This window comes from Ambystoma mexicanum, chromosome 10, assembly GCF_040938575.1.
Source record: "Ambystoma mexicanum isolate Mex_15411 chromosome 10, UKY_AmexF1_1, whole genome shotgun sequence".
Lineage (NCBI taxonomy): Eukaryota > Metazoa > Chordata > Amphibia > Caudata > Ambystomatidae > Ambystoma > Ambystoma mexicanum.
In genome coordinates, this window is record NC_090932.1 from 969,586,073 (window position 1) to 969,599,162 (window position 13,090).

General features: G+C 45.2%; 1 protein-coding gene across 1 annotated transcript in view; it reads left to right on the forward strand.

Moving 5' to 3' along the window:
* SLC2A2 (solute carrier family 2 member 2) overlaps positions 1–13,090 on the forward strand; it is a 291,893-nt gene that overhangs the window by 140,035 nt on the left and 138,768 nt on the right. The window contains exon 5 of the mRNA XM_069618757.1: positions 7,528–7,643. Coding sequence (XP_069474858.1) covers positions 7,528–7,643 — 116 coding nt within the window. The remainder of the gene's footprint in view (positions 1–7,527; positions 7,644–13,090) is intronic.

Consider the following 13,090-nt stretch of genomic DNA (forward strand, 5'->3'; position numbering starts at 1 on the left):
AGACCAAGTGAAGGACGCTTGTATATACACTAAATTAGATCTCCAGGGGGGCATACCATCTGGTACGTGTAAAAGAGGGCGACGAATGGAAGACTGCTTTCCGCAGTAAGTATGGGTTATTCGAATACAAGGTGATGCCTTTCGGGTTGTGCAATGCACCAGCAGCCTTCCAATACTTCATGAACGATGTCCTTCGTGAACTCATTGACATTTGTGTTGTCGTATATATCGATGATATTCTAATAGACTCCTCTTCAGAATCTGACCATGTGAAGCACGTCTGAGCAGTCCTTGAGAAATTGCGCCAGCACAAACTATATGCAAAACTGGAAAAATGCGTTTTTCATGCCAGAGAAGTTGAATTCCTTGGGTTTATCCTGACCCCAAATGGAGTCCGAATGGACTCACGAAAGGTGGACGCAATCCTTAAGTGGCCATCACAAAGTTCAGTTAAAGGAGTACAAAGCATGCTCGGCTTTGCCAATTTCTACCGCAGATTCATCCCGGATTTTCCACATGTTGTACATCCCATCACAGCACTCTTGCGAAAAAATAAACGCTTTATGTGGACTGAAGAAGCTGAAAATGCCTTCCAAGAGCTGAAAGCGAAATTCACGTCTGTACCCGCGCCCTGAACTTCCATACATAGTGGAAACTGATGCATCCAGTCTAGCCATGGGAGCTGTCCTGTCTCAAAAGGACCCTGAAACTGGCCAGCTTCACCCAGTAGCATTTTGGTCCAAAAAGTTCTCGGCACCCGAGTTAAACTATGCGGTTACTGACAACGAGTTATTAGCCATTAAATCCGCCTTCAAGGCTTGGCGGCACTATCTTCTCGGTGCCAGGCATACCATTACTGTGATCACCGATCACCAGAACTTACAGTATTTAAAGACAGCCAAGGCCCAATCGTCACGTCAACTCCAATGGGCATTGTTCTTTGCCGAGTTCGATTTCGTAATAACCTATCAACCAGTTTGTAAGAATGGTAAAGCAGACGCCTTATCCCGAATAGGGATGGGAGAGGCAGAAGTGAACCCAGAACCAGTACCTATAATTTCTGAACAAAGGATTCTTGGCATGACTACTCTACAGACACTAGAGGACATTCAGGTAAAGATCCAGCAACTCTTTGATCCTACAGCCCAGCAGGCCTGGGTAAAGAAAGGCCCGGACTACTCTGTCACCAATGATCTGCCTTATTACCAAGGGCGGCTATTTCTGCCACACAAGGAACTACAAGAGCTAGTCATTTCCCGTTATCATGATACCCTAATGGAAGGGCACCCAGGTATTGCAAAAACCGAAGCTAAAATTAAAAGACAATTCTGGTGGCCCACCTGGCGAAAGGATATTAAATCATTTGTGATGTCTTGTGGCATTTGCGCCCAAAACAAAAGTCAAAAGAAAAAACTAGCTGGACTCTTACAACCTTTAGACATTCCGCCTACACCATGGCACACCTTATCGTTAGACTTTATTACTGATCTACCCCCATGCAATGGATTTCACACCATTCTAGTTATCGTGGATCTTTTTTCCAAGATGGCCCACTTTATTCCTTTAAAGGGATTACCTTCAGCTTCAATCCTGGCCAAGGAGTTCCTCGAAAACATTGTTCGCATACACGGATTTCCATCCATATTGGTCTCTGACCTGGGCAGTCAATTCATTTCACATTTTTTGAAAAAATGCTGTCAATTGGCGCAAATCGATGTGAGGTTATCGACCAGTCACCACCCCCAGACCGATGGTCAAACGGAGAGGACCAACCAGACTCTCGAACAATACCTGCGTTGTATGTTACATCAGACTGAGAGTAATTGGAAAGACATTCTTTGGATCGCCGAATATGCATACAATAATTCAGTACACTCTGGAACTGGACAAAGCCCCTTTTATACCTTATATGGGCACCATCCTCGAACCTCAGACCTTGACTCACCCAAACACTTAGAAATGCCTGCAGTGGACCATCTGCACGCTACGATTACACAAGCCTTTAAGGAAGCAACTACACATTTAAAACAGGCTAAAGAAAAATACAAGAAAGATGCTGATCGGCATAGAAGTGTTACTCCACAATACCAGATAGGGGACCAAGTATGGTTAGCCACAAAACATATACCTCTAAAGGGAACACGGACCTTTAACCCCAGATATTTGGGACCTTACTCTATTAAGGCCATTATAATCCCGGTGGCTGTCAAGTTGGACTTACCTGCTAATATGCAAATTCACCCCGTCTTTCATGTGTCACTTTTGAAGCCAGTGCAACCAGGGACAAGACTAACCAAGCCACCAGACCCAATCCTTGTAGACAGAGAACCCGAATTTGAAGTTAAGAACATCCTGGACTCCAAGCTGATAAAGTCAAAACTTTTTTATTTAATCGACTGGAAAGGTTACGGACCACAGGAAAGGTCATGGGAACCTAGTGACCATGATTATGCACCCCGATTGGTGAAAAAATGTCACCGAAAGTTCCCAGACAAACCGAAACCACAGGGAAGAGCGACTTTAGGAGGGGCCTTGGGGGGGGGAGTGCTGTCATGATGCCTACCCCCAGGGACCCAGACCAAGTCCAGCAACCCCGGAAGCAGGCATCAAGTTATCCCAAGCAAGCCCAACAACCCCTGCTAGGGGCTATTTGGGTGCAGTCCTGGCGTCTATGGCGCCAGGCTCATATGGAGAGTCAGTCCTGGCGCCATAGGCACCAGGCTCATAGATTAAAACTTACCTGATGCAGACCATGCTGCAAACTTACCTGATGCAGACCATGCTGCAAGAGCTCCAAGCCAAAAGAGGCTTGGAAGGGACTACTTTACCTAGGGACTATTTTTTTACTCAGGTGGAGCTGGGGAGGAATACTTACCTGGGACTACTTTGGAGGCTATTTAAACCACGCCCGAAGAACAGCACACGCTTCGCGTTATTCTGCATCCAGCAGCGTAACGCTCACCGCGCCTCCAAGTCTGCATCCAGTCTTCTGCCACGCCCGCCTCAAGTTTGGAGCTCCTGGAAAAAGGAGAAAGAAGGACAAAAGGTTAGAGCAAGAGCAATACCTTGATCCTTACCTGAATTCCCGATCCATTGGCCTTCGAGCTGGAAGAAAGAAGTTATTTTAATGCGCGTCGCCTCGCCTGCTGCAGCGCCGCGCTGAACTCACCGGCCTTCGCAGCATCTTCACATTCCACCGCATCCTCCTGCATGTTCCTGCCGCACTCCGGCACCTAAGGAGAAGACAAGAACAGCAAGGTGAGCCAAGGGAATACACAGAGGAATATTAGTTACCCCCCCATAGACTTATCTGATATTACCACCCGTGGTACTATTCCTCTTCATGGGTCGGCGCAGCTTGCACTGCATCTTCGCCGAACCCCGGCCCCTATGGGGAAACAAAAGGACAGCAAGGTGAAACAAAGGGACTAACAAGGGGAACCCTCCTCACCACAATAGACTTACCTGATTTTACCACCGGAGGTATTATTCCCCGAGACTTCATACTATCTCTCAGCGCCTGAATAAGGGAGAAAGCAACAGGTTAAATATCGACTTTATTTTATCGAAGTGTGTTGGAAAATACAAATCGTTACCAGGATGTTACCGGTTGCCACGAGGAACTCTTCACTAGGGTCAAGCTGCAACCTGCAAGGAATTGGACAAGAGTGAAAGTCAGGCATTTGAACTCTTAAGAACTACATACTTACGGCGTCTTGCCGGGAATCTCGGAGTCAATATTGTTCTGGAACTCACCAATTCCTTCGAGCCAGTGAAGCAACTGGTTATCAACGCGCCCCTGCGCTCAATGCAGGATGGAGAGCTCATCTTTTCAAACCATCAGAAGAATATTCCTACAGGCCAAGCAAACGGAGCTAGGTGGGCCAGTCTAGTCCGTCATCTCGGCCCTACGCGTCACATTGGTGGAGACCGCAGCTGTCCAGTTCAGATCGACGCCTCTGTGGGAGCCAGGTGAGCGTAACAAAAACGGCATCACACTGCCATGGTGCAGAAATTATGTGTTGAAGCAAAGACTCAGCACCAGATTGGAAGTGTGCCAGTTTTATGGTGGGTCTTTGTACCCAAAGGGTCCTTTTATATAAGGGGTCATACATATGAAATGGGCCACCATGCGTGAGTGATGGGCTTTGCATAATTCCATTGGGAACATCCTGGCATGTGCTCTGCTTGGTCTTTATAGGATTTGCCTAATATAACCTAACCTTCCGTTACATTACCTATACTATAACTAAACTGCTACTCCCTTGCAATGTGGGAGCTTGTGCTAGTGTTAGCAGAACCATTCTCTCACTTTTCGTCCTATTTTTATTTTAGATGTGTGCTTTTGCTAACACAAAGATTTGCACACTCTCCTAAGAAGTAACTCACTGCAAATCAATATGTCTAGTCCACAAGGCACTTCACGACCAAACACCTGAATACCTCTCCAAGGTGATCCGGGACTACGTGCCTTCCAGTGGCCTTAATACAGAAGCGGATCACTGGCACAATTGCAATTTTGCACGGTATGAGCACTGGGGAAAAAAATAATTTAGTGCCATTTTTTGTATTGCAATGAATGTTTGCAACATGGCAACGTTTGCTGTAGTGCTAACATGGAATGATGATAGTAATATGGCAATAATTACCCTAGTGTGAAAATGTGTGAAACATTTTTTTGTTGCCCTACTGCAATCTTGTGTTGTTGCTAACATCAACCAAAATGACACTTTCACCGGTACAAAGCTTTTGCAATACGGATTCAAATGGCTAAGGCTGGTGTCATTAAGCCTCAGGGCCACACAGCTTGCTAATTACAAGGGGTCTGTTGATAAAACTGTCTGTATACAAGGCACACCACTTTAAAACTTAAGCGCATACCTTTGGACGAAAACCCCCTCTGCCTCTGGGCTGAACACTGCTTCCTTTAATTCTTCAAAGAACAAATAACTCTTTTTTTAGTTTGGGCTATTAGGTGGTGGCCACTAAAAAGCCAAAACTATTATGTTACAGGACAACTAGGAGGGAGATGGACTCTGAGGAGGGACACAAAGCTTGTAGGTGTTGGTTGGTTATTTACCAACAGACCCATTGACAGCCCATGGCCAGGGTAAACCCGTGGTCCATTCACACCCCCTTCCTGCCCCACCCGCCTAAAATACATCCACCTTGGATCCCTTTGAGCTGGCTTTATCTTTATCAAGAAGTAACATCAGACTTTGTGCTCAAAGTGCCTGCCAGTGCTATTTTTAAAGTCTTGTGTTTATTGAGAGTTAAATTGCCTAATTTGAGCTGTGGATGCGATACTGGTGTAATATAAATGCCTTAACCAAATGTGCCTTCAGCCACTTAATTTATAAGCAGTATGCGTGTCCGTCACTGAAGTCCTGTTAAAAACAAGCATTGGCAGAGCTAACAGTTTTGGCTTGTGTACAGGTATTAGATGGGAATTTGCCAGGCGCTGCTATTATATGTCCCTGTACTCGAACCATTTAGCAGTTTAGACAATTGATGGCCAGTTAGTAACATAGTGGCAGGGTCGGATTGGCCCCTCGGCCTTTCGGCCCGTGGCCGGGCCGAAATCGTCCCTAGGGAGTGGGAGCCAATTTTTGGCCACGCCTTGGCCGGTTTGGAAAAAAGAAAATTGAAAAAAAAAGATTTTCTTCTTTTTGATTTTTTTTTCCAAAAAGCCTTTCATACTTCTTAGGTCAATACATGAATACTAACACAGGTTGGGTGATATTGTATGCATATTTGTTTCATAAAAAAAGAGCTTAAGCGTAAGTGCTATACAATAACATATTATCATTTGGCCTTGGACGTCTGCTTGGATTCACAGTAATTTGACAATATGGATCTATACACACAGATATTAATGAAACATATGGTGATCCATTCTTGTATGAAATGTATATCACATTAGTGAAATCATAACCATATTTTTCGAAGTGTGCTTAGGAACAATGCTATTTGATGCCACTTCCTGTTTTGTCATGTGGTGAAAGGTCGTGTTTCATCGCTTCCGGGATGTCACTTTGGGGTGGGGTGAAATGACATCACTTCCGATGATGTCATCAGAGATCAAGGGTAGTGAGGCGAGGTACGGGCCACTTTTTTGAGGCGAAGGGTGGGCCACTTTTTTTTGGGTGACCGGGCTTATTTCTTGTCCCAGTCCGACCCTGCATAGTGGCAGTGCTTGTCCACATAAACGTCAAAATTGTTGGCATTGCCAAAGCTTGTTTCTGATTGCCTTCAGTGCTGAACCCACTGGGACCTGATTTAAATGGCCACCCACTTCCAGATGCCCAAGAATTGGTCAGCCACACCTGGAACACTACTTGAGCCTCTCCTACGGTCACCACAGATGGACAATATAAAAAAACGACCAGACTTGTAGGGGCCAACCAAAAGTAAGTGCTTCAAGGTCAAAAAGGGCCTTACGGCAGCCGAAAGGGTTACTCTCTGCCACTCTAAAGACAACAGCGAGTTGTAAATTGACCCCATACTCATGGATGTGTTAGATTTAGCAACACTGGAGAGGCAGCCTAAAAGGCTGAATCATAATGAGAACACAGTCAGGGAGAAATGGAATCCCTTCTGGGGACTGTATGCATATCAGGGCCGCGATCTAGGCCGGGAAGGACAACTTTACGGCTATGGACCTACATATGAAAGGTTTGTGATATGGAAAATTACTGTACAGATAATGCTGTGCATTTGCTTGAGCGCTGTAGACCAATGTCTCATCTGTATTTACCCTGTGGAATCACTCTTATCCTGCTCCTCCAAAAGGCAGACTTTTTTGGCTCCCTCGGGCGTCCTCCAATGTGTGGGATTATTGGCACCATGAGTGGGTTTCACTCCTCGAACTTCCATGCCAAGCAACCCCCGTCCCACCGGAACCCCTCACTACCCCACAGCATCCCGTCCCCCTGACTACCCTGCCCTGACAATACATATCATATTAAGACCTCAACCCTTGGCCCCTCCCCACTTCTCCTTCACCCGCAAGGCCTGCCCCTACCTCAAACCCCTGATGCCATTGGCCTGCCAAAACACTTATCTGCTCCGGAACCCTGGACTTCTGTCTTCTGAGCCTGCCCACCCACCCCTTCTTCTAAGGATGTGTTTCCTGGGCAGCCTCTTTTCGAAGCGATCCGGGAAATGCAACCAGGCAACATTGAAATGACAGAGAATTCATTACAGATCGTGTACTCATTCTAGACATTTGATTTGTAATAATGTTCTTCATGAATGGATTTCTCAAGGTATACCTTACATTCTCACAGAACACCTGCTCTGAATTTACCTTTATATAAAAGAGTGAATAAGAGGTCAGGCGAAAAAAATTGTAATCATACAGAAAGCGGTGTACACATGTTGATGCATTTTCTGAACTATATCTTTCGGCTTCTATTTTGTCACAGGTAAAATTGATCTGAAAACATCTGTGTACACTATGAGAAAAGGTCGAGTTGAACAGTGACCTTGATAAATAATTGCATATGTTTGTGGTTCTTTTCTCAGGACTGGCATCAGGACTCGTTCCAATGTATATTGGTGAGATAGCGCCAACTGCACTGCGTGGAGCTCTGGGCACTCTTCACCAACTTGCAATTGTCACAGGTATTCTCATCAGCCAGGTAAAGTATGAGTGCACAGAAGTTCCCAAATAAAAGCCATGCATTTGCCTGTTTACTGTAGGTGGAACTGCACCATGAGCCATATTGATGAAGTCGTGTGGCTACAGAAACACCCTGTGCCAATGGAATAGAAGTTGATTAAAATAATCTGCAATGTAGACCCTCCAGATGTGGTTTTGTCAGCCTTGCTTTAAGCCAAACCTTCATGGGCTAGTCAAACCAGATACGTATATGGTGAAAAGCATACTTTATAATGTTGTGTATAATGCTTGGGGCTTGTTGTTTACTGCTCAATTAATTAACGTCTAGTGATTGGGTGGGTTTTCCATTTGGCGGGGTCCAGGTATTCATTCTGGGCCTCATTACGAGGTTGGCAGTGCAGGAAGAATTGTGTTAATGCAGCAGTAATTGCATCACTACGAGTTTGGCGGTAGTGAGGTAGGTTTACCTCCAACCAAAGGTTTTTGGTTGGAGGTAAAACTTCCTCTGTACTGTCAAAAATCTGCAGAATTATCACAGGAGGAATGACCTCCAGTGGTAATTCCACCAAAATCTCCACAGAGTCCTATGGACTCCAACAAATGTGGACTTAAACCACCTACCACCATTTGTGGTCCTGTGGTAAATCCATGGGGCCAAGTGGTGGTAATGATAATTCCATTTGACATTAAGCCAGTGGATTTACCGCTGGAATACCACCAAACTCGTAATGAGGCCCAAGTCTAGAGATTGGTGCTTTCAGTGGTTAATCCACAATCTGCCCAGAGTTCTACACAAACTGGCAGTAATACTGCTGTAAACATGCAAATGCCTCAGACCTTTGTGCCACATACTTGTCCAGGATTCGCATACCTGCCAAATGCATATGCCATTGGTCCCATCATATTTTGTTGGCACTGGAAATAACAAAAACATTGTTTTTCGACAGTTCTATATTGCATTCATCTTATCTCATAACAATTGACTATATTTTATTTACATTTGCCAGAACAGTTAGGTCCGCCAAGTGTGGCCTTTGCTATCAATGTATGTAGAGAGGAGGACTGGAATTTGAAGGGAGTTATGGGGGATTGAACATGGCATTTGTTATACTACAGACATTGAAATATTGACTGGAATAAAACGCAGACGCCTGCCTAGAATCACACATTACTCTGGTATTGTACAGAAATGTCAACCTCATTTGTGCGCCCCTGCAGTCACTGCGACTTTGGAGGCGCAAAAAAATGAGGGTGATATTTACTGCGCCCAAGCAGAGCAGGGAATGCGGTGGTGTCCCCCGCTCTTCTTGGGCGCAGTAATGGGGGTCACGGGTTGTAGGGGGTGCTTACCATTTCGGGGGACACGTAAGAAAAAAAAGAAAAAAAAAGAAAAAACACCCTGCGGCATCAGCTCCAACCCACGTTAGTAGGAGGAGCTTACGCTGCAGGGATCACACAGTACGGGCGGCACACTTCTGCATGTGTCGCCCTAAAGGTAAGTGGAGTGAGGGCGTTGGGTAGGGGTAATGCAGGCCAGGGGAAGGGGGCACAGTGATCCATATGATCATTGCGCCGCGCCATAACTGGCGTCAGCATTTTGGCCATCGCAGTTACGGGCGGCGCAGTGATCACATAGATCCCATTACACTCGTAAGCAGAACTTCAAGCATAAGCAAAAACCTTTTACCAGTGGAATCAGTAAGGCCATGAACAGTACATTAGACCTCTTTCAATTGAATGCTGAACTCAGTCACCCTTCTTGTTTAAGATTTTGAAAGATTGTACGATAAAATGGCCAACATCATCCTATTTGAAGTTGTCCTAAACAATATCCTCTAACCACAATCTACATTATTGTAGCTCAGTGTCCTCCAAGCTTCACATTTACAGCAGTAAGACAGAGGAAAATACTTCAACACTGACTAGCTCCCTATTTGCCATATTAACTGCACAAGCTTAAAGACTGCATAGCAACAGTGGCCGCCGCTCCACTATAGCCAACAAATGCCTCCCTGGAACAAGGACAGGTGTTAGGCAAAGTTTGTATGCAGTACCCTCTGGGAACACTACAAACAACTATGACTACAGGTAAAGGCAACCCAACCTTTGGTATAAGCTTGTACTACATAGTTTTGGCAGCGTGTTGAGCAGCCAGGCTTATCTCAAGAGGGGAAATGTGAGCTGTAGTGGAGTTACACAAAGATTCACAGTTACAAGTATTCAAACAAACACTTACACTTAAGGTTTCTTGCATAAACAATTGATAATGTATTTATCAGTCAGTTATAAAGCCTTCTTCAGCAGGGAGCAATAGAATAGTAACACACAAATGTACTTCCATACTGTACACTCAGAGTTTCTGAATCAAACAAGACCCTTTTGGGATGGCCCACGGACACGCACACAACCTACACCCACAGGTGTCTTCAGTAACAAGGGTGGTGGGGACATTAATATTTTACTGTTGGCATTCAGAACACTCTTTAAAAAGTAAGTAAAAGGCAAAGGTTATTAGAACAGAAGAATTGACAAATATTTATAACCAGGGCAAATACTTTCAGCTAGCACTAGAAGAGTAATTCAATTCAATAGGCAAAGCCAAAGTCAATAGGCCAAAGTCTTTGTATATAGTGCAGCACTTCAGGTAAGTAAATGGAAAACTCTTTGCACAAGTTCTTAGGAGTCTTTGAGAAAAAGAATAACCAAATCTAGGGCCAGAAGCTGATTAGACTTGTGAGTTGCAGAAGTTACAAGCACTTCCACAGTAAGAGGTAAGTTCTCTTAGGCTAGTTTTACAGTACCTTATTAAAGAAGAAAAAGATGCAGCTGAAGACTTCTGTGAGTGTGAGTTGAGTGCTATGTCAGCGAAACTGAAGCCGCGAGCCTGCGACACTCTCTGTTCTCGAACACTCTAAGGACACTCATTCTGAAAGCGCCCAGGACCTCAGTTTTGACAGCTTTTATTGACGCAGTTGGGACGACGCTGTTGCTAGGCGCTTTCCTAGCCCCTCCTCCAGCACATGACCCGGCATCCATTTTCCAAACAAAAGGCACTGGGACAACGCCCTCGGCGCACGCCCCGGAAGTGCCAACTACTGTCTCTGGACCTTCGTGCCTCCGTGCTCTAACACTGCCTTTGCCAAGACAGGAGGACGTCCTTGGCAGTGACACACTTTGCCTGACTTGCGGATAAAGGAACAAGGGGAAAAAAAAAAGGCGACTGTTTTTGTTTCACGAGTGGTTTCACTGCCACAGATTGGTTTAAACCATTGACTGTGTCTTTTATAGGAACGCCGTGATCCTACGTGATCCTACTTGACACCCGCACGCTGTGCTAGTTAAAACTACACGTTGAGCCTTAGTGGCTGCTTTTGTCACGCCCCTCTGAGTGACTCTCTGTTTTGAATTTCATTAGCTAATCGGCTCCTACTTGCTTTTCTTTCTTTTTTAGGGTGTGCACTTTGCACGAGGCCCCGCCCCCCTGGCGTGGTGACGCTTCCTTGATTCCCATAAGACTCAGGGTCCCAGAGCACCCTCGCGCGCACCCGCGCACGCACCCGTGAAGTACATCGAAGTACTGTTTACTGTTCACGGTGCGCGGGGGCGCTGGGCCCGGTCCACGACCCCTCAGTGGGGCCACTTTGTGTAGCTTTTCTTTTTTTTTTCTTTTCTTTCTCGGATTTAAGTCCTGGGGGTGAAGGCCTGGGTGGGCAATCCTAAATTTAACCTCTACTGGAATTCCTCTCGACATATGAGGATAGTGGTAAGTGGTTTTCCTCCTCTATGAGGGTCACACCGATCAGGATCCACTGAGGGGGTGATATTTCCTATGTGTTATACTGAAGCTGTTTACCATCCAATGAGTTGCTTCTTCCAGTAATCAGTATTAGAATGATTCTCTGAGTATCTGTATTCGGGATTCTGCTTATTACAAATTACCACACGGTGGATGGGATGGTGGTTGTTGAGGACCTCACACAGTGATACTCCTTTTCGGTATAGATTAGGAGGGGGTGGAAGGTCAGCAACCGAGAAAGGCCAGACTCGGATACTTGGAATATTAGCGCTTATGCTTGCATTTTTTGTGTGTGGTTGGGGGTTGCAAGTTAGACTCTTTAATTCTGCACTAATTTGTATTGCAACCCACCTTGATAAGGAGAGTGTAGAGAATACTGTGTTGGTAATTGGTGGGGGGAAAAAGGCAATTGTGAATTGGGCTTTAAGTGTGAGGGATTCTCCGTATTCGGAGCATGGTGGGAACCATAAGGAGTGGTACGATACCAACATTGAGTGAGACTCACAAACATCTTAAGCGGCCGAATAAAAGTATTAAATCGGAAAGGCAGAATACAATCATAGCAAGTGGGTCTTTTGTGTTCACACAAACAAGTAAGATCGAATACACTAACACGCGCTCAACTAAAATGAATGAGGGAGATGTTAGGGATACATTGGGGGGGGGACAGAAAAGTGGGAACTAAGTGGAATTGATTTTCCTCCCTTGCCCAATGTTACAAGTGATCGCGTAAGGGCCCAAATGGAGTCCTTTCAGAAGGTGGACCTTGTTGAAGAGATTGTGCAGAAAAGCTTTCTAAGCGTCCACGAATTGCCTGTTAAACCCTCAGTCTTAAATATGGAGGACTCCATCCTCAACACACCTCAGTTGGATACGTCACTTCTAGCACCTGTGGTGTCTGCCGAACTGGATAGGAGGGTGAGACTCTCTATGGGCCCTTCAACTCCAGCAAGGGCTAGGGGTGGCGGTCTGGATAATGTTTATCTCCATAAATCCATTCTGGAATTTAGGGAGAAGTTTGGAGATCACAGTAAGGGCCCCTTGTTGGACCTTTTTGGGGATGGCGGAACATGAGCACATAGGGTAACTGCAAACAAATGCTTGAGTCCGACTAACCCCGTCCAGCCAGGGCGAGGAGATTTTGAGGAAAAGATGCACAAACAGGATAGTAAAGAAACTGTGGTAGAGGATAACATGCTAGAAACTGAGTCATTCCCAGTATTAACCAGAATCTTGAAGCTTTTAGACAAAGGTCATGAAAGGACTCATGGGGACATTCAGGAATAAAGATGTATGATGGTTGAATGCATAGATAAACTGAGTAGATTGGAAGGCTTCGTACATGCCTTGAGCATGAGAGAAACTGCCCAATTTCCCCTTACGGAAAATATAAGGACTTTCAATCAAGGCTCCCAAACAGGGAACAAACTATGTACCCAGGAAGGAGATGTAACCTTGAAACATGGGAATGAACTAAAAAGACTGATACTAATTAACCAGGAAAAAATTAAAAAAATGAAAAATCAAAATGAAAACAAATGTGGAAAACTGGAAAATACCACTCTAAGTACCTCAGAGCAGCTGGTAGAGATCAAGCTGGATAGTCCATCGGTACTTGTGGAAGTGATGGAAAATGAGGAAGTTAAAATGCTGGATCAGGAGCAGATAGC